At 38.6% G+C, this 22926-nt stretch overlaps 1 protein-coding gene across 10 annotated transcripts in view; it reads right to left on the bottom strand.

The window, feature by feature from the left end:
• Window positions 1–22926, bottom strand: part of Mia2 (MIA SH3 domain ER export factor 2) — a 124542-nt gene that overhangs the window by 24240 nt on the left and 77376 nt on the right. For all 10 annotated transcript variants that reach the window (XM_045154259.1, XM_045154256.1, XM_045154260.1 and 7 more), the window contains 7 exons: window positions 21469–21559; window positions 14944–15082; window positions 10289–10390; window positions 8936–8996; window positions 7867–7902; window positions 3328–3395; window positions 2183–2265 (listed from right to left, as the gene is read on the bottom strand). In XM_045154259.1, the coding sequence (XP_045010194.1) occupies window positions 2183–2265; window positions 3328–3395; window positions 7867–7902; window positions 8936–8996; window positions 10289–10390; window positions 14944–15082; window positions 21469–21559 (580 nt within the window). The remainder of the gene's footprint in view (window positions 1–2182; window positions 2266–3327; window positions 3396–7866; window positions 7903–8935; window positions 8997–10288; window positions 10391–14943; window positions 15083–21468; window positions 21560–22926) is intronic.

Here is a 22926-nt window from a genome sequence, read left to right as displayed (position 1 = left end):
CTCACAATGATCCTCCTACCTCGGTCAGGCAGTTAAAGGCATACACCATCACAACTGGCTCAATTTTTTTGTTGTTGTTTTTTGTTTTTCGAGGTAGGGTCTCACTATAGCCTGGGCTGACCTGGAATTCACTATGAAGTCTCATGGTAGCCTTGAACTCATGGCAATCCTACCTCTAGGATTAAAGGCATGCGCTACCACACCCAGTTTTGTTTTGTTTTTTGGGGTTTTTTTTGTTTATTTTTTGTTTTTTTTTTTTTTTTTTTTTTTTTTTTTTTTGTTTTTTTTTTTTTGCTTGAGCCCAGGCTGACCTAGAATTCACTATGTAGTCTAAGGGTGGTCTTGAATTCAGAGCTCAAAAAATTTTAAAGTAAAACATAAATAAAAATACCTAAATTCACAAAATACTCTGAAGAATGAGAAATTACTTTTGAATTCTTACTAGTAAAAAGAATTAAGTTTACATATTATGATATATATACTAATAAATTTCTCTATAATCTATATAGCTATTTCCAAATAGTAGTTATGCTTTCAAAGGTCCGAACTCAGCACAAAAAAAGAGCAGACTTAAATTATTACCAAAACAACACTTGAAACATAAACCTTATAAAGTGTAGCAATTAAGATATTCAAATCAGTTACAACAAAAGATCAAGAGCTGGGTGTGGTGGCGCACGCCTTTAATCCCAGCACCTGGGAGGCAGAGGTAGGAGGATCCCCTTGAGTTCAAGGCCACCCTGAGATTACACAGTTAATTCCAGGTCAGCAGGGCCAGAGTGAGACCCTACCTCAAAAAAACAAAAAAAGGGGCTGGAGAGATGGCTTAGTGGTTAAGCACTTGCCTGTGAAGCCTAAGGACCCCGGTTCAAGGCTCGGTTCCCCAGGTCCCACGTTAGCCAGATGCACAAGGGGGCGCAGGCGTCTGGAGTTCGTTTGCAAAGGCTGGAAGCCCTGGCGCGCCCATTCTCTCCCTCTATCTGTCTTTCACTCTGTGTCTGTCGCTCTCAAATAAATAAATAAATAATTTAAAAACAAAACAAAACAAAACAAAAAAATCCCTTCTACATACTTTTGCCCCCTCCAAACGATTACTGTTTGAAATTTGTAGTTACCTGCTATTTTTTTGTTTTGTTTTGTTTTGTTTTTTGTGATCCTCCTACCTCTGCCTCCCGAGTGCTGGGATTAAAGGCGTGTGCCACCATACCCGGCTACCTGTTATTTTTTAAACAGGAGAAATAAATTTTCATTCCACCTAAGCCCATACCACCATGAACACACCAGATCTTGTAAATCTCAGAAGCCAAGCAGGGTCAGGTTAGTATTTAGAGGGGAGAAATAGATTTTCACTTTAAAGAAAGTTGAGCCTTACAAGTGATTTTTATGACTTCTAGAGTTTATTAAATTTAGGTTAAATTAAATTAAATATAAATTAAAATTAAGTTAAAATTTATTAAATAAAATTAGTTCATTAAATCTGTAAGATTTCTTTTCACCATAACAGGGGTTTAATTCCATTCCAACCAAAGTTACTTTGAAAAATTTAAACTATCTAGAATAGTTTGAAATTAAAACCGCAAACTCAATGAATGAGCAGGTCAGTTGGGGTGAAACATACTGGCAGGCAATTACTAAAAACTTGGAGGCAGGAGGATCATGAATGGGCAATAATATTAAATATATCTTACAAAGAACTGATCCTGCCACAGGGGTTATTAAAGCAATCAAACTCAGATTACCTGCCTCCTAAAGCATTTTAAAATTATTTTTAATACTCATTTTATAATTCAAACCAATTTCAAAGTATAGTTATTACATAAATAATCACCATGCCATTCTATTTAAATACTTCACATTCGTTCTCCCCAAAATTGGGTTGCGGTACCTCACTGAATGTACTAGGCGCTTTTTAAGGCATTCACAGTACTGACTATACATGTCAGGACTGAATAATTATGTAATCTTGTGAAATTTCACTAAGAGAGATACCAATAATTTTCATTATTGCTAAGAAAAATAAATACAGAAACTGAAGAATTTGTGAAAGAACTTAAAAAATAGAATCCTGGCTCTAAAATATAAAATACTGGTAAATAATATTGTTTTATGCTAATATAAGCTCTATGTATAGCATATAAATATATATAATATATATTAAATGAGGGTTAAAAAAAAAAACTACCTCTGCCAAATCCTGTATTTGGAACATCAAGTGCATACGGATCTTTTTCTAAAAGTTCATATTTAAACTCTGTGTCAGTTAATCTGCAAATAAAAAACAAACACCTCTAAGTTACTCATCCAAACGAATTACCCACATTTTAATCAACTGTCACTTCTACAAAACTGACTCTCACAATGTCAGTATCTGCACAATAAAAACAAATCTAAAACAGTTTTTTTGTTTATTTGTTTTGAGGCACAGTCCTACTCTAGCCTTGGCTTGCCTGAAACTTACTCTGGAGCCCCAGGCTGGCCTTAAAATCACAACAATCCCACCTCACCTCTTCAGTGCTAGATTTAAAGGCATGCGCCACTGCAATCACCTACATCTAAATTTTTTTCTGCCCACAATACCTTACCATATTCCCCACTTCTTATCTTGTGGTTACCAGCTTCTTGTTAGGGGTAGTGATGTTTGAAATCACCAGCTTCTTGTTAGGGGTAGTAAAGTTTCACTGATGTTTCAGATAAACTCAGAGGAAAGCACTTATTCTTCCCTTTAATTACATACTTTTATTCTCTCTTCATTTTAGATTGTACAAGAATGCCACTCAATACCACAATCCAGGGGATGAGAGACACTGAACATCTAATATTTGGACTTAGCCATAAAGAAATGCTGATAATTTAAGTACTATCACACCAGAGAGATTGATCCTTTATCTTTCTCCCCTTTCTATCTCCCTCTACCTACACTGGTTTTTAAAAAAATCTTTTATTACATTTTTTACATAAGAATCTGTGAAGATACCACTTCAGTAGCCTAAGAGAGGTACTGCAAAAAGCCAGGCATGGGGATGCACACCTTTCATCCCAAGCACACAGAGGCAGCAGAGTTAGGAGGCCTGCTATGAGTTCAAGGCTAGTCTGGGACTACAGAGTGAGTTCTAGGTCAGCCTGGGCTCTTAGAGTAAGAACCCTACCTCAGGGAAAACAAAACAAAACAAAGTACTACAAATAAAACAATAAAATAAAATATCCATACCTAGTAAAACTAATTATGATGGATTCATTGCAGTTTTTTAAATTTATCTTTTCACAAAAGCATTCCAAAATAAAATAGCGAATTTTAAGTTTATAAAATGTTCCCCAAAAGATACCCACTTTTGTCTGTTGTGAGCATTTTCTTTCCTTAAATCGTTGAGGTTTCTTTCAGCAGTCCGAGCTGCCAACTAAAGAGAATAACACATTTCAAAAACATATTCATACAAACTTAAAATGCAGCATAAATAATGATGAGCTGGGCATGAGTAACACATGCCTTTAATCCCAGCACTTGGGAGGCAGAGGCAGGAGGATCACCATGAGTTCAAGGCCACCCTGAGTGAATTCCAGGTCAGCCTGGGCTAGAGTGAGGCCCTACCTCAGAAAACCAAAAATAAATAAATAAATAAATAAATAAAAATAAATAAATAAACAATGATGGCATTTAAATATCACAGTCAGAAATAGATACAAGTCAGTACAACATTTTAAATTTAGGGAACTATTCAAGTATTCAAGAATGGAATGAGCTTTATGTCAGCAGAAAACATGTGCCTGAGGTCAGGATTTAATCACGTACTTCCTAATTATTGTTGCTATTTAGATGTAAAAACCGTGGCCTAGCATTATATGGCAAATACCCTCTAAAGAACATGTAGAACACATGCATTCAGAAAAGGCAATGGGGTCATCAGGCATTGCAGCATTGCTCTGCAACCAAGTAATAACTAAAGAAAATCATTATAATTCCATGACACTACAAAAACCTAAAATACAGCTGGAGAGATGGCTTAGCAATTAAGGTGCTTGTCTACAAAGCTTAAGGACCCAGGTTCCATTCCCTAGTACCCATATAAACCAGAAGCACATGGTAGCACATGTGTCTGGAGTTTGTTTACAGTGGCTAGTGGCCCTGGTGTGCCCATTCCACACCCCCCCACCCCCCGCCTCTCTCATAAATAAAAATTTAAAAAGAAACTTTTAGCTACACAGAATTCCAGTACAGGTATTTTTGTCATAACTTAATATAATCAATGCACAATGTGTACCTGTTAAGTACAGAACAACACACAGATGGTATTTATTTAAGTCTTTTAATTAGTGTATGCATGTGTGTGTGTGTGTGTGTGTACACACAGAGTTTAAGACAGGGTCTCATAATGTGTGTGTGTGTGTGTGTGTGTGTGTGTGTGAGTGTGTGTGTGTGTACACAAAGTTTAAGACAGGGTCTCATAATGTAGCCCAAGCTAGCATCAAATCCATGACTCTCCTGTCTTTGCCTCTAGAGTACTGGGATTATAGGTGTGGCATATACCACTATGTCTAGCTTTTTTTTTTTGTTGTTTAATTCTTCTTTGGTTTTTGGAAGTAAGGTCTCCCTCTAGCCCAGACAGTCTTAAAATTCACCATGTAGTCCAAGGCCGGTGTCAAACTCACAACAATCCTCCTACCTCTGCTTCCCAAGTACTGGGATTAAAGGCATGCACCATCACACCCAGCAAGATTTTATAACAAACACCAAGAACATGCAACATTTCCAATAATAATGAGCAAAGGTTAAATTATCTGCTTTCACTTAAAGTTACAAACTACACATTAAAACTGACTTTAAACAGCCAAAGGATTAAGTTATATAACATTCACAGAAAACAGCTTAGACATAGTTTAGCACCCTACAGTCAACTGTGAACAAAACAGCATGTAATATCAATAAAGACTTTAGTTAATAAAATATAACAATTCATTTATACTCCAAAAATATAAAAGTGCAAAAATCAATGTCAAATAATTACATCCTTTTGAAAAGCTTACAGCCAGAAGTTACATAAAACTGAAACTTGAAATAAATGACTGCACCATGCTCTAAAAACTATATTCAAACACTGAGAACCACAGTATGCAAAGCATTGTTATGTGTAGTTGTGGTGGAAAAAGAATCAGTCCCTGCCTGAGGGAATTAAGCACTTGTGGGAAAACCCAATAGAGATGATAATAAAGAGGAACATACTTGATCCAGGTGTAGCAATGCATGACTATAAATCCAGCACTACGAAGCCTGAGGGCAGCCTGGGCTATACAGCAAGTTTTGGGCTACCCTGGGCTATACATATACTGAGCCCCTGTCTCAAGAAGCAAAAGTTTGGTAGCAGAGGCCAGTAAGTTAAAAAGGAGACATAAAGGGAAGAGAAAGGAAGGGAGGAGGGTACTTAATAGGTTGATATTGTATACATATAAGTACAATGATTGTGATGGGGAGGTAATATGATGGAGAATGGAATTTCAAAGGAGAAAGTATGGGGAGGGAAGGAATTAACATGGGATTTTTTTTTATAATCATGGAAATGCTAATAAAAATTAAAAATAAAAATAAAGTGTAAAAAAAAAAGAAGCAAAAGTTTAAAGAGTACAGGATATACCACAGAACATACAAAAAACAAAGTACTACATGTGTTAAATGAGAAAAAAAGATTACATCCTAACAGGAAGAAGGTGTGATAAACAGAAAAGGTTTTGTCTGAAATTATATTCAATTTTTTAAATTTTTATTTATTTATGAAAGAAAGGGAGGGGAGAGAGGGAGAGATTGGATGCAACACGGCCTCTAGCCAGTGCAAACAAACTCCAGATGCATGAGCCACCATGTACATCTGGCTCACATGGGACCTGGAAAATCGAACCTGGGTCCTTGGGCTTTGCAGGCAGTCACCATAACTGCTAAGTCATCTCTCCAGCCCTATACTTGATTTTTTTTTTCTTTTTGGTTTTTCAAGATACTTGTCATTTTTAAAAATATGTTTTATTTGTTTATTTGATAGAGAAAAAGAGCGAGAGAGAGAATGGGTGTGCCCGGGCCTCCAGCCATTGCAAATGAACTCTAGTTGCATGCGCCCCCTTGTGCATCTGGCTTACATGGGTCCTGGAGAATTAAACCAGGGTCTTTTGGTTTTGCAGGCAAACACCTTAACTGCAAAGCCAACTTTCCAGCCCCCAAGATTCTTAATTTTAAAAATATATTTTTATTTATTTAAAAGACAAGGAGGGAGGAAAGATACGCAAGGCCTCCTGCCACTGCAAATGAACTACAGACGCATGTATCACCTTGTGCATCTGGTCTACATACTGGGGAACTGAATCCAGGCCATTAGGCTTTGCAAGTAAGCACCTTTTTTTTTTTTTAAAGTTTTTTTTTAATTTATTTATTTGAGAGCGACAGACACAGAGAGAAAGACAGATAGAGGGAGAGAGAATGGGCACGCCAGGGCTTCTAGCCTCTGCAAACGAACTCCAGACGCGTGCGCCCCCTTGTGCATCTGGCTAACGTAGGACCTGGGGAACTGAGCCTCGAACCGGGGTCCTTAGGCTTCACAGGCAAGCACTTAACCGCTAAGCCATCTCTCCAGCCCAACCGCTAAGCCATCTCTCCAGCCCGCAAGTAAGCACCTTTATCTTCTGAGCCATCTCTCCAGCCCTATACTTGATTTTCTTAATGCCTGTGTGTACCAGTGAGTAACTGCAGAGGCCAGAAGAAAACCTCAGGTGTTTCATTAAGAACACCATCCACCTCCTTTGAAACGGGCGTGGACTCTGCCAATTAAACTAGCCTAGCTAGCCAGGGAGATGGTTTCTCCACCTCCTCAGAGCTGGAATTATAGGCATGTACCACCACACCCAGCATTTTATGTGGGCTCTGGGGATTGAACTCAGATCCTCATTCTCACATGGCAAGCACTTTACCAGCTAACCTAGCTCCCCAGTCCTCATCTGAAATTATAATCATAAAAAAGTAGAAACAAACTGAAGGCTCATCAGATGAGAAAGGTTTTTACTATAAAGCAGTCATAGAAAAATTCCTTTGATATATTAAGTTTTAAAACCATGTTAAAAAGTGACATACAGGGCTGCAGACATGGCTCAGTGGTTAAGGTACTTGCCTGCAAAGCCTAACGACCTTGGTTCAATTCCCTAGTACTCATATAAAGCCAGATGCACAAAGTGGCACATGCATCTAGAGTTTATTTGCAGTGGATAAAGGCCCTGGAGTACCCATTCTTGTCTCTCTCTGCAGGGTGTGATGGTGCACACCATAAAGCCCAGCACTCAGGAGGCTGAATTAAGAGGACCTGGGCTGGAGAGATGGCTTAGCAGTTAAGGTACTTGCCTGAATTAAGAGGACCTCTGTGAGTTCAAGGCCAGTGTGGGACTACATAGTGAATTCTGGGTCAGCCTGGCCTAAAGCAAGACACTACCTCAAAAACAGGTAAGATATAACAGAATTCCCTTTTAAATTAATATACAGATTGGCAGATACTTCTTAGTACCTCACCATATGGTCTGAAATTTCACCAGTGATGAAATTAATAAAAAGTGCTTTTTTAATTTTTGTTGTTGTTTTTCAAGGTAGGGTCTTGCGCTAGCCCAGGCTGGAGGGATGGCTTAGCAGTTAAAGCATTTGCCTGCAAAGCCAAAGGACCCAGGTTCAATTCCCCAGGACCCATGTAAGCCAGATGCACAAGGTGGTGCATGCATCTGGAGTTGTTTGTAGTGGCTGGAAGCCCTGGCATGCCCATTCTCTCTCTCTCCCTCCTTCTTTCTCTCTGTCATATAAGTAAATAAAAATAAAATTTTTTTAAAAAGAAAGAAAGAAAACTTAAAACTTACCCAATTATCATGTGCTTTTTTCTCATGGGAAATAATCTGAAAAAGAAAGTCAATAAAATTCTAGCAGCTAATTTTCTTTAATGAAAGTATTCATTCCCACCACTAATATTCAGACATGACACATAAACTCAAAATACTCCAAGCATCTTTGAAGAATCAGTAAGCAATTTTTTTTCAGTAAGCAATATTTTGAAAGCACATTTTCATATACACATGTGATCTATTATACTGTACTTTTAAAAACAAAAATTGAATGTAAAAAAATTAAAGCTGCTAATAAACTTTGATGTTATATATCAACTGCAAGAGTTTCCAATTAGCAAATATTAGACTGCTTGATTATGAGACTCCCTTGCTGGCCTGCACTTATTTAAGCTATGGAATACACATTCCCAGAGAAGCAGACTTTAAGAATTTTTGGTTTTGGGTTGGGGGGTTTCTAGGTACAGTCTTGGTCTAGCCCAGGCTGACCTGGAATTCACTATGTAGTCTCAGGATGGCTTTGAACTCACAGTGATCCTCCTACCTCAGCCTCCCAAGTGCCAGGATTAAAAGTGTGCACCACCACACCTGACCCAAGAATTTTTTTATCTCAGAATCTTGGACTCCCTGGAAATGTTCCACAACTATGTGCAACACCTCAAGAGAAGTATACAGCTGGTCAAGAAATTACATAGCCCTGCATCACATCAAACAAATCAAGAATTTATTTTTTTTATTTTTAATTTTTTGGTTTTTTGAGGTAGGGTCTCACTCTAGCCCAGGCTGACCTGGAATTCACTATGGAGTCTCAGGGTGGCCTCAAACTCATGGCAATCCTCCTAACTCTACCTCCCGAGTGCTGGGATTAAAGGCATGCACCACCACGCCCGGCTTTATTTTTTGTTTTTTTGATGTAGGTTCTCTCTCTAGCCAAGGCTGACCTGGGATTCACTATATAGTCTCAGGGTGGCTTCCAATTCATGACAACCCTCCTACCTCTGCCTCTCTGGTGCTGGGATTAAAGGCGTGTGCCCACCATGCCCAGCCAGAACTGTTTTGAATCCCACTCTCACAAACACACACATACCTGCCCCTGATAAGAATGAATAGTCCTCTCCAATTCTTCTTCAAGATCTTTGGCTCGCTTTCTATAAGAAAGAAATAAATATTCTGTTATTGTATTAACATATAATAAGAAATGACAGCAGACTCTCTACTAAAAATGTATTAAGACAAACAGAGGTCTCTTACTGATTCATGTAAAAAATAACATCCAGGCACAACACTGAGAGATTCTAAAGTATAACTTTTTCTGGTCTAATTTTAACCTTAATGCAGCCTGAAAATATTTATGACTTCAATCTACATAAAGCAAGTTCATCTAGGATTTATACAATATGTTGGATTTTTTAATTTACTTTCTATAGGGTCTTGCAATATGGCCCCAAGCTAGCCTATAACTATGTAGCACAGGCTGGCATAAAATTCACAACCTTCCTGCCTATGCCTCCCAAGGTATGTGTCACCATTCCTGGTCTCTTGGGTTATTTTGAAGAAGCATGGTCCTGAAAGACTTATTCAAGTGTTTGTCATCTTAATAAAGGCCTAGGGAATTAACTCTGCAAGGGAAAATATCACCTATTACCTTTATGAGGGCAACAAGATAGTTCTTTCTTTTAGATAAAATCAAGCTTACTGCCTCTTTTAATTACAGAGGTCTTTTTAACATTATTTGTCAATTTTTAGCCTTTTTTTAAAAAAATTTTTTTCGTGTTTCAGGTTTCTTACCATTTCTTTAGATCCACTGAGGACAGAACCCAAACCAGACATAAGCACTTATTCAGATGCTACTCAGGGCCTACTCTTCTTGTCATGGTACAGTTACTGAATTAATATAGCCTACATTCTTGCCATCTGAACAAAAGCAGAAAGAGCTTAGCATTAATGTCTCTGTCTACTTTTTTGGACTAGGGATATAGCTTGGTTGTACAGTAATTGCCTAGCATTTGCAAGGCTCTGGGTTCAATCTCCAACACTGAAAAACCCCAGGGTTTTTTTGTTTTTGTTTTTGCTGTTTTGAGAGAGAGAGCCTCAAGTAGCCTAGGTGGCCTCAAACTATGTAGACAAAGTTGGTCTTGAACTCCTGATCAGACTGCTGCTGTCTCCCAAGGGCTGGGATTACAGGCATGTGCCACCATGCCCAGCACTAAGATCTATTGATAACTAAAATAGGACTGACTGCCCATTTCAAATGTGAAATTTAAGAATCACACACCCTAAAAATAACTTTTTTCCTTTTTATACTTTATGCTTAATTTTATAATAGCAAGGAATATGAATGAAAGTATAAATAAAATAAAATGTGTCATTTGATTATTATTCTCTGTAACTGGGTGTTTAGATACTCTCCCCCCCCAGCCCCAAAGAAAACACTGAGTACCTGTAGATCTCCAGCTCTTCATGTGCATGGCTTATCTTTTCATCTACTTTGCAAAGTTTCTCCTCTTTCTCTAGTCGGTAATTTTCCTCTACTGTTAATTTCCTTAAGACAAAAAATATTTCATTTCCTTAGTATGTGTAATATATATACTTAAATACACCTTAATTTGTGTTGAAACTTATTCCCCCTATGGAGTAATTTCCATAATTCCAGTATAAACATCACAAAAAAGAATAAATAAGTACTGTGTAAGTATTCCTTGTCATATAAAACAGCATTATAAGCACAAGAGTGTACTGTGGACAAAACCATACTACTGGTATTAATAGTCTCAAGAACTTTTTTATATTAATTTACCATAAAAATAAGACAATCCAGCCGGGCGTGGTGGCGCACACTTTTAATCCCAGCACTCGGGAGGCAGAGGTAGGAGGATTGCCATGAGTTCAAGGCCACCCTGAGATGACAGAGTTAATTCCAGGTCAGCCTGGGACTAGAGTGAGACCCTACCTCGAAAAAGCAAAAAACTAAAATAAAATAATAATAATAATAAGAAGAAGAAGAAGACAATCCAATATAAACATTAATAAAAACTATTATGCCAGGCAGGGTGGCACACAACTTTAATTCCAGCACTCACGAGGCAGAGGTTGGAGGATCACTGTGAGTTCAAGGCCACCCTGAGACTACTTATGAATTCCAGGTCAGCCTGGCTGGAGTACCTTACCTTAGAAAAAAAAAACCTCTTATGACATACATGTATATATACTATACATTTAGCAAAGCTGGCTACCTGTATAAAAAAGTGTATTTGCTAGACAATAAGTCATGAATTGTATTCTCTCATATGAGGTTCCTAACTGGAATCAATTGGAGAAGAGTACAAATGGAAGTTAACACCAGAAATGTGGGCATAAAACTAAAGTGAGACCAGAAAAGAGAAGAAATGGGATGGGAACAGAGAAGGGGTTTCCAGACAGTTTGAGGAAAAGACAGAATGTCAGAAGTGGGAGGAGACTGGAGGGCTACAAGGCAGGGAGGAATGGCAGGGAATTACACAAAAGTTAAGAGAGGAGCTGGGTGTGGTGGCACACCCCTTTAATCCCAGCACTCAGGAGGCAGAGGTAGGAAGATTGCTGGAAATTCAAGGCCACCCTGAGACTACATAGTGAATTCCAGGTCAGCCTGGGCTAGGGTGAGACCCTACCTAAAGAAAAAAGAAAAGAAAAGAAAAAGAAAAAGCTAAGAGAGCATTAAGAATCAGTTCCATTGAGCCAGGTATGGTGGTATGGTGGTACACATCTTTAATCCCAGCACTCAAGAGGCAGAGGTAGGAGGATCACCTTGAGTTCAAGGCTGCCCTAAGACTACATAGTGAATTCCAGATCAGCCTGAGCTAAAGTGAAACCCTACTTTAAAAAAAAAAAAAAAAAACTTCAGACAACAGTTACCAACAGCATGAATAAGCAGGGAACCCTTCAGACTACAAAATCAACCAGCCGGACAAGAAGTACACATACAATAGTGGCATACAGCCTCTAGAGGCAACCAACTATGTTCTCTGACTGGACATGAGGCCCACTCAGTGGGAGGGAACTCATATCTCATACTAGAAACCAAGTTAGATTCCCACGGTCAGGAAAGAGTAAGCTGGCACACAAAAGTCTTAACAACTTTGTATACCCCCTTTAACCAAAACTGCTCTCACAACTGACTGGAGAATCTGCTTTATTTTACAGATGACAGAAGAAACAGAGGAAAGGTTAGATCCATTGATAAGACAAGATAGGCGACTGCTCACCATGAGACTTTCCACCTCGGCCACAACTGCCAGGGCCCAGGAGAAATTGCAGAGGAAGAAACTTCATGAATACTGCTCTTATTGTTGGCCTGACAACCAACCCCAGGGTGATGGTGACATATACAAAGATTAATCAAAACCTATCAAAAAAAAAAACCTATCAAAGCAAAAATCCAGAGACTACAAAGAACTCAACACTGAAATAGACTGCCAAGAGGCCTGCCATGGCTCAGGGAACATTGTGGAATAGGGAGTGGAAAGGCTGTAAGAGTCACATAGTGAACATAGTGAACAGGAATTTGGGCATGGGTTCCCCACTATCCCATAGGGACCAAGCCCTCATGACCCCACAGTTATTGCCATAACCCCACAGAGGAGGGTCCCAGAGTAACAGGAGTTGGGGCAAGGAGATAAAAGTACAGAATCTGTTATTTTGTGTGTGTGTGTGTGTGTGTGTGTATACACACACACACACATACATACACATATATAATTTTTTAAAGAAGTCAATAAACACATAAAATATATGTTAGTAATTTTTAAATTGTTGGTTAAAATAGAGATTAGGTTTCTAGATCTTGTAATTATAATGATAGAATAGGCCCAAAGTAAATAATACTAGTACCAATACTAGTCCTAATTACTAGTCTTGGTTTGTTTAATAATAATAGTAATTCATTGAACCACTAGTATGTGCCAGATGTCCTTGGGTTTTTACATGTGCTAGTTAATTAACTACTCAACAGCTCTACAGAAAGGGGACTATTATTTCTATTTACAAAAAGGAAAACAAAGCATGAGAAATCAGAATAGTCATGCATTACTAAACAGCAGAGATATGTTCTAAGAAATTCATCACTAGGCATTTTCATCACTGGACAGCAGAGAATACTTACAGAAACTACAATGGCTAAGATATCAGTTGGTGGCATCATCTTATGAGATCACCATCATATTTATGGTTCATAGCTGACCAACTTAACCTTGTGTGGCACATGACTGTAGTAAGACCACAGCACAGAAACCACACGTAGTGATCTTTCATACTCTATCACCCATGTTGTTGCACACAGTATCATTAACCTATGTATTTGTGGAATATCAAAGAAAAACATAGAGTCCAAAAGAAAAGAGCTTTGGATTAAATTTTGGGTGTGATACTTAATGTGTCCCAAACCAGACAGTGACAACACCCACATTTTTTTAATTTAATTTTTATTGACATTTTCCATGATTATAAAAAAAATTCCATGGTAATATCCTCCCCCCCCCCCCCACACACACACTTTCCCCTTTGAAATTCCATTCTCCATCATATTACCTCCCCATCTCAATCATTGTACTTACATATATACAATACCAACCGATTAAGTACCCTCCTCCCTTCCTTTCTCTTCCCTTTATATCTCCTTTTTAACTTACGGGTCTCTGCTACTAAGTATTTTCCTTCTCACGCAGAAGCCCAATCATCTGTAGCTAGGATCCACATATGAGGGAGAACATGTGGCGCTTGGCTTTCTGGGCCTGAACACCCAGTTTTTATTTTGAGGGTTATTTTGCATATTGCACAGAGGAAAAAAAAAAAACAGTGTAGGAAGTTAAGGTAAGAAAGAAGATCACTCATGAGGCTGCAAGAGTAAGTCAGGTGCTACCCAATGATAGCTTTGACCAGACAAACCACAAAGATGGCAAAAAGCAGTCAGGCAGTCAAATGTTTGCCTCATAAGTATGAGGACCTGAGTCCCATTCCCAGTAACTAAATAAATGTCAGGCATAGTAACATACACCTGTAAGCCCAGCACTGGGAAGGTGGATACAAGAAATCCATAGAGGTCACCTATGAGACAATCTAGCCTAACTGGTGAGCTCCAGACCAACAAGAGAGCCTATCTCAAAAGATGTAGATGGCTTATGTGAAGATAACACCTGAGGTTCTCTTCTGCCTCCACATGCACACAACAACAACAAAAGGGGGAGGGGTGGTTAGGAAAATTGACAAAATTTGATAAATGATTATGGGATATAAGAGAAATCAAGGACTACTTTAGCAGCTTTCCTGAGTAACTAGGCAAGTGACACAGCCATTTACTAAAACAGGGATCATTTGAGTAGGAGCAAGTTTCTTTACACAGGGGACAGAAATTAGTGTTACATATATATTTTTTAAATATTTTATTTTTTATTTATTTATGTATTTATTTGACAGAGAGAAAGAGGGAGAAAGAAAGAGAGAGAGAGAATGGGTGTGCCAGGCTCCAGCCACTGCAAACAAAGTCCAGACGCTTGTGTCCCCTTGTGTATCTGGCTTATGTGGGTCTTGGGGAATCGAACCTGGGTCCTTTGGCTTTGCAGACAAACGCCTAACTGCTAAGCCATCCCTCCAGCCCTAGTGTTACATATATTTAAAAAAGGAATTAAGACAAGCGTGGTGGCACATGCCGTTAATCCCAGCACTCCGGGAGGCAGAGGTAGGAGGATCACCATGAGTTCGAGGCCACCCTGAGACTACATAGTGAATTCCAGATCAGCCTGGGCTACCTCAAAAAAAAAAAAAAAACAGAATTAATGAGAGGTTCAATCAAGAAGCCATTCAGATTCCCTGACCAAGCCTGCTAATGTAAGTTAGTTTAAGGCAATAATTTGCTGTCTATTTTGTGAATCAGCCTGGTAATTCCATCATTTACATTTTTATCCTCGAAGAAAAGTTTCAGGATCAAATGACTTTCTTATAAAAAGTAAACATATGCAAAGTATCCAATTATAAGTTGAGAACTTCCAATAATCATCAATGCTGGATGCACAACACAGATTTTTTTAAAGAGTTATCCAAAAAAATTACCAAAATAACCATTACCTGTGAAGTTTCATTTCATTTTCTTGATACAGCTCTGTCATGACTTTGAGTTTCTGCTCGAGCTTCTGGTTCTCACTTTCAAACTGTGCGTTTTCTAACTGCAGGGAGGCTTGTTCAGCCTGCAGACTTTCAATATGCTCTAAAGACAGTTATGGAAAGTCAGAATTACTGGAATAAATTTTGGGTTGTACATAAATATCTTATAATAATAGTAATAAACTCTAGGATTTCTTCAACAACAGAAAATCTGGAAGATATTTTGCTTATTTAAAGGCTTTTTTTTCGTTTGTTTGTTTGTTTTTAGTTTTGTTAAGGTAAGGTCTCACTGTGGCCCAGGCTGACCTGGATTTCAGAGTGGTCTCACACTCACGGTGATCCTCCTACCTCTGCCTCCTAAGTGCTGCGATTAAACGTGTGCGCCACCACACCCAGCTACCTAAATGTTTTTTAATATTTTAACTGAGGAGCTATATACACTGTTTTAAATTGGCATCATCATTATTACTATTATGATGATGATGATGCCCAATGCCTTCAACATTCTAGCTCTAGTATCAAATTTTCAACATAGGAGCTAATGGCCACTAAAAGTACCAAGAAGGCTACAAAGGCAAGAGTTTCAGAAGCAGACATTTCAGTTCATCATGCCCTGCTTTTCTCATAATGAATGCCTGTTTAGACCTTCAGCCCTCAACAGTACTTCAGCTTGGGCTAGTGAATAGTGCTAGAACGCTTGCCTGACATGTGCATGCTCCTGGATTACATCACCAGTACAGTAAGACAGTACCCAGCCCTGCTGTATAAGCCAGTTCTTTACATATACTGAAATTCAAACAAGTTGATAACTTGCTTAAATAAGAACAAGACTGGGAAAAAAAGAACAAGCCTAGAAGGAAAAGAAGTAACTTTACCTTCACTTCAAATGCTAACCTATCTAAAAGAGCTACTTCTACACATGAAAATTAAGCATTCTAAATAGCTATAATTTGAGGGGTGGTTTTACCCCTTCTCATAGGCAAGGAACTCTTCATAATCCTTCTTAAACTAATAAAATCTCTTTTAAAAATATACTTATGGAGCCGGGCGTGGTGGCGCACGCCTTTAATCCCAGCACTCGGGAGGCAGAGGTAGGAGAATTGCCGTGAGTTCAAGGCCACCCTGAGACTCCATAGTGAATTCCAGGTCAGCCTGGACCAGAGTGAGACCCTACCTCGAAAAACCAAAAAAAAAAAAAAAATAAAAAAAAAAATAAAAATATACTTATGAATTCCTTATAAATATGCACTAGTTGCTTTTAAAATTCTAGTTTCTATTTATTTATTTATTTTGTTCTTTTTTTTTTTTTTTGAGGGAGGGTCTTTAGCCCAGGCTGATCTGAAATTCACTATGTAGTCTCAAGATGACCTTGAACTCATGACGATCCTCCTACCTCTGCTTCCTAAGTGCTGGGATTAAAGGCATGTGCCACGATACCCGGCTCAAGTTTTTTTTTTAAATATTTTTATTTAATTATTTTCAAGCAGAGAGAGAAGAAATGGGCACTCCTGCTACTGCAAACAAACTCTAGATACATGTTACTCTGTGCATCTGGTTTTTGCATGGGTCCTGGGAATTGGACAAGGACCATCAGGTTTTGCACGCAAGCATCTTTAATCTCTGAGCCATCTCCCCAGCCCTAAAAATCTAATTTCTCTTCAAATATAATTACCTCAACTCTAAAAACCTCTGAATTAAGGCACTAATGTAATAAGCTCAACTGTGAACTACACTAAGATTAAGGTACCATTTCCAAAAACATATAAATCACCACTATGAATCTACCACAAATTCACTGTGCCTCAAGAGAGCATTTTGAAAATCACATTATACATGGAAAATTTTAGTAATTACATGTAATAGTATATAATTTTTCTAAAAGATCCATTAAGTGAACATACCCAAAGGATAGTTTAAGTAAATATATTAAATGATTAAATATTCAGGAGAATATGCACATTTGTCTTTCTGCAGAAATTTTATATGTGCATAAAAAATATGTTCAAACAGCCGGGCGTGGTGGCGCACACCTTTAATTCCAGCACTCGGGAGGCAGAGGTAGGAGGATCATCATGAGTTCAAGGCCACCCTGAGATTACATAATGAATTCCAGGTCAGCCTCCACTACAGCGAGACCCTACCTCAAAAAAAATTATACACACACACACACACATACATATATACATACATACATACATATATGTTCATCTATGCTTTAAACAATTGCTAAGAATCATCCTTAGCAAAAAAAAAAAAAAAATTCTGGGTGTTATCTACTACAATTGAATTTTACTTGTAAAAAATAACAATAAAACAATACAGTCTTATCTCAAATATTCTCTTATCTCAAAAAAGCACTGTATAAACCGGGCATGTTGGCGCACATCTTTAATCCCAGCACTTGGGAGGTAGAGAGGTAGGAGGATCGCCATGAGTTCAAGGCCACCCTGAGACTACCTAGTGAATTCCAGGTCAGCCTGAGCTAAAGTGAGACCCTACCTGGGGGGAGGGGGAAGGGGAGAATACCTGTATATGCAAGGCATGATGGGTCATGAGCATGTAAGTCCCAACACTTAGGAAGCCAACGAGAGGAGTCAGGGGTTCAATGAAAGACCGGCTACATAGAGACAGTCTGACCAAAACAAACAAACAAACAAACAACAACAACAAAAGCCACTATAAATGATGAACAAAAAAGACAGAGGTGTGAGGGAGGGGTGATTACCAGAAAATGCTTATGGTGTAGACAGAATCAGTTTTTTCTTTTTATGACCCACTGGAAAAAGAAAGTTAGATCTGGAGGACTGCTATAAGCAGACATAGTATCTCCTATATTAGTTTGGGGAGGAGATGATTTGCCAAGAAATCATATGAAGCAGATACCAAACAAGGTAACTACTAAGCAAACAATCCTCTTGCTGCTCTGGTGCTTTTCCTAAACCTGAGATACATTCAAATATATACTAAAGACAAAAGCTCCCTGGAAAACAATTCATATTACCTTCTGTGTATTAATCTATGGCTTTTTTTCTACTTTATTTATTTATTTGAGAGTGACAGACAGAGAGAGAATGAGGTCCATAGAGAGAGAGAGAGAATAGGTGTGCCAGGGCTTCCCGCCACTGCAAACAAACTCCAGACGTGTATGCCCCCTTGTACATCTGGTTAATGTGGGTCCTGAGGAATGGAGCCTCAAACCGGGATCCTTAGGCTTCACAGGCAAGCGCTTAACCGCTAAGCCCCATGGCTTTTTAATACTCCTCTTTGTGTATAGCAACTTTTTAAATAGTTTTATTTATTTATTTGCAAGCAGAGAGAAAGAGAGAGAGAGTGAATGGGCATGCCTCTTGCAAATGAACCCCTCATGTATATGCCACTTTGTGCATCTGGCTTTAAGTGGGTACTAGGGAATCAAACTAGGGCCATCAAGCTTTGCAAGGAAGTACCTTTAAATGCTGAATCATCTCTCCAGCCCCTATAGCAACTGCTTTTTAATTATTTTATTTATTTATTTTCAAGCAGAGAGAGAGAAAATGAGCAGCCAGGGCCTCTTGCCACTGCAAATGAACTTCCGGTGTATGTGTCATTTGTGCATCTAGTTTCATGCAGGTACTGGGGAACTGAACCCAGACCATCAGAGTTCACAAACAAGCAACTCTAACCATTGGGCAAGTTCTCAATCCTCCTAAAACAACTTCTTAAAAAAACTTTTCTTTATCTATTTGACAGAAAGAGAAACAGACAGGGAGGGGGAGAGAGAGAAACAGAAAGAGAAAGAGAGAAAGAGAATGGGTGCACCAGGGCCTCCAGCTACTGCAAACAAACTCCAGATGTCTGTGTGCCCCCTTGTGCATCTGGTTTATGTGGGTCCTGGAGAATCGAACCTGGGTCCTTTGGCTTTGTAGGCAAGCACCTTAACCACTAAACCATTTCTCCAGCAGCCCCCAAACAACTTTTTAAAAAGTTAGAACTAGTATCTTTTTCTCCAAAGTGCAGTAAAAACCCAATTGTCACAATCACATGAGTAGAACAATGGTAATGTTTTAATAACCTCCATATCCTGTGGTTCAATTGTTACTCTTTTTTTCCCCTCTTCTTCAATTGTTATTCTCGCTTGTTTATGTTTGTTTATTTTGTTTTGAGTTTTTGAGGTAGGATCTCACTCTAGTGCAGACTGACCTGCAACTCACTTTGTTCCTCAGGATGACCTTGAACTCACAGTGTTCCTCCTACTTCAGCCTCCCACCATGCCCGGCTAGTTCAATCTCTTAAAGCAGTATTTTACACGTTACAGAAGTTTGACAACATATACAAGGGGCTGCAGAGGTGGTTTAACAGTTAAGATGCTTGCCTGTGAAGCCTAAGGGCCCAGATTCAATTCCTCAGTACCCATGTAAGCCAGATGTACAAGGTGGTGCATGTGTTTGGAGGCCCTAGCATGACCATTCTCATTCTCTCTCTCTCCAATAATGAAATTATTTTTAAGTAAATATACATAAGGAAAAAGATAAAAATCAATCTATAACCCCATATTCACAGTTAACCAGTGCAAACATTTGATATGTCCTTTCATTCTTTTCTGATGTAAATATATAAATTTCTAATTTATTTTATAAAACAAGATATTATTTATACCAATTTTAAGAAATTCCAAAGGGAGGAGGGTACTTAATAGGTTGGTATTGTATATATGTAAGTAGAATGATTGAGATGGGGAGGGGATATGATGGAGAATGGAATTTCAAAGGGGAAAGTGAGGGGGGAGGGTATTACCATGGGATATTTTTGATAATCATGGTAAATGTTAATAAAAATTGAGAAAAAAAATTTAAAAAAAGAAATTCCAAGGAAATAAAAAAAAAAGGAGGGGCTGGAGAGATGGCTTAGCAGTTAATGTGCTTGCCTGCAAAGTCTAACAACCTAAGTTTGAGTCCCCAGTGTCCACATAAAGCCAGATGCACAAAGTGGGACATGTGTCTGGAGATGATTTGCAGTGGCTTAGAGGCCCTAGCATACATACCCATTTTTTCTGTGTCTCTTCTCTCTATCTCTCCCCTTGCAAATAAATGAATAAATAAAAATTATTTTAAAAATTCTAAATGTTCTAAATGTGGAGGTTCCTAAAACAGCTAGAGATTGACCTACCATATGACTCAGCTATAGCACTCCTAGGCATATATCCAAAGGACTCATCTCATTTCCTTAGAAGTACGTGCTCAACCATGTTTACTGCTGCTCAATTTATAATAGCTGGGAAATGGAACCAGCCTAAATGTCCCTCAACTGATGAGTGGATAATGAAGATGTGGCACATTTATACAATGGAGTTCTACTCAGCGGTAAAGAAAAATGAAGTTATGAAATTTGCAGAAAAATGGATGGACCTGGAAAGGATTATACTAAGTGAGGTAACCCAGGCCCAGAAAGCCAAGCGCCACATGTTCTCTCTCATATGTGGATCCTAGCTACAGATGACTGGGCTTCTGCGTGAGAATGAAAATACTTAGTAGCAGAGGCCAGTAAGTTAAAAAGGAGACATAAAGGGAAGAGAAAGGAAGGGAGGAGGATACTTAATAGGTTGATATTGTATATATGTAATTACAATGATTGTAATGGGGAGGTAATATGATGGAGAATGGAATTTCAAATGGGAAAGTGTGGGGGTGGGGAGGGAGGGAATTACCATGGGATATATTTTATAATCATGGAAAATGTTAATAAAAATTAAAAAATTAAAAAAAAAACAATACTCCTCCAAAATAAAAAAAAAAATTCTAAATGTAACAGAAGTTATTATTTAAATTTTTTTTTGGTTCATTTTTTATTTATTTATTTGAGAGCAACAGACATAGAGAGAAAGACACATAGAGGGAAAGAGAGAGAATGGGCGAGCCAGGGCTTCCAGCCACTGCAAACGAACTCCAGATGCATGCGCTCCCTTGTGCATCTGGCTAACGTGGGACCTGGGGAACCGAGCCTCGAACCGGGGTCCTTAGGCTTCACAGGCAAGCGTTTAACCACTAAGCCATCTCTCCAGCCCAGAAGTTATTATTTTAAATATAACATTACCAGCAAATTAAAAAGTATGTCCAATGAAAAGAAAAACAATTTCTATAGGCCTATCACTCTATATGTGTTAATAAACTATGCCTATATATTAAAGAAGCAAGCCTTACTGCAACCAGCACTACTGAAAATCGATTTTGCAATTAATAAAAAATTTAAATAAACTCTCAATTTACTACTTTTTAACATCTGAAACTATACCAAACATTTAACATAGCAACTCATGGTTTCATGTACTTTTAAAGTCATTTGATTATTTATAAAGGAAATCGAGGTATGTTAACCAACAGCAAAACTCTAATTTTTCACATGTAGTCAACAAAAACAATAAGAAATGAGAAAACAATGACACTAGATCTTCTCAAAACAGATTCAGTAACTTCGTTCTCTTTATGGAGATGTGTTCATTGAGAAAAACATTACCTGTAAGGTCTTCTTTTGTTTTATCTACTTCAGATAACTGTGTGTAAATTTGATTTCTTTCTCCTTCTAAGGTTTTTAAAGATGCATTTAACTTTAAATGAAAGAAGGGAAAAAAAATGATCAGTTATACAAATGACACACACACACAAACCAAAAAAAAAAAAAAAAAAAAAAGCCCACCCCAATATGCATGCCACCTAAGTGTAGTAAAGCTGTTACCATTCTGAGAATGTAAAGCCAGCAATGCAGCTTCTACCCTAGAAAGCCAGCGAAGTTATAGACAAGTTAACTTTCAGAACAGGGAGAGAAACAAGCTGAGAATACTTCTGAAGCTTTGATTCAAGCAGCCTAAAAACTGCATTAGCAAGACTGCACAGGTTCTGTGGGCTGGTTCTCTCTTCCTCTCTTCCTCCCTCCCTTCCTCCTTCTCTCTCTTCCTCTCTCCCTCTCTTCCTCCCTCCCCCCTCCCTTCCCCCCCCCCCCCTCTCTCTCTCTCTCTCTCTCTCTCTCTCTCTCTCTCTCGGGTGGAGGACCTCAGTAACTGAGACTTGTTGGCTACACTTTATGATACAATATTAAGTGACAGCACAAACTCATTGCGATCCTCCTACCTATGCCTCCTCTAATCTGCTGGGATTAAAGGCATGCACCACACGTCCGCCAGGCACTCCTGCACTTCTTTAAGAATATAGGGAAAGGGCTGGAGAGGTGGCTCACCACTTAAGGCACCTGCCTGTCTAATGACCAGAGTTTGATTCCCCAGTACCCAAGTAAAGGCAGACACAGAAAAGGACTCATGCATCTGGAATCTTTTTGTGGCAGCTAGAGGCCCTGACGTGCCCATTTACTTGTTTCTCTCTGTTTGCAAATAAAAAATACAGAGAGGTTTCAAAGGAGAAAGTGTGTGTGTGGGGGATTAACATGGGATATTTTTTTATAATCATGGAAAATGCTAATAAAATTTTAAAAAAATAAAAATAAAATACAGAGAGGAAGCCAGGCATGGTGGCACACACCTTTAATCCCAGCACTCAGTAGACAGAGGTAAAAGGATCGCTGTGAATTCGAGGCCACCCTGAGACTACATAGTGAATTCCAGGTCAGCCTGGGCCAGAGTGAGACCCTACCTCAAGAAACCAAAAAAAAAAAAAAAAAACCAGAGAGGCTGGAGAGATGGCTTAGCGGTTAAGGCTCTTGCCTGTGAAGCCTAAGGACCCAGATCCAATTCCCCACTACCTACATAAACCAGATGCACAGGTAGCACATACATCTGGAGTTCGTTTGCAGCAGCAAGAGGCCCTGGCATCATTCCCATTCTCTCTCTCCCCCCTTACAAGTAAGTAAAAAATCTTAAAAATTCAACTTACATTTCACATATGAAAGAAAAAGAAGAAAAGACAGCACATAAATTACTAAGATCAGGAGACCACTACTAGGCAGAAGAAGAAATAAACCAAA

Source organism: Jaculus jaculus, chromosome 7, assembly GCF_020740685.1.
Source record: "Jaculus jaculus isolate mJacJac1 chromosome 7, mJacJac1.mat.Y.cur, whole genome shotgun sequence".
In the NCBI taxonomy this organism is placed as follows: Eukaryota; Metazoa; Chordata; class Mammalia; order Rodentia; family Dipodidae; genus Jaculus; species Jaculus jaculus.
The sequence above is the reverse complement of the archived record's forward strand: the minus strand, read 5'-3'. Positions and strand labels throughout refer to the sequence as shown.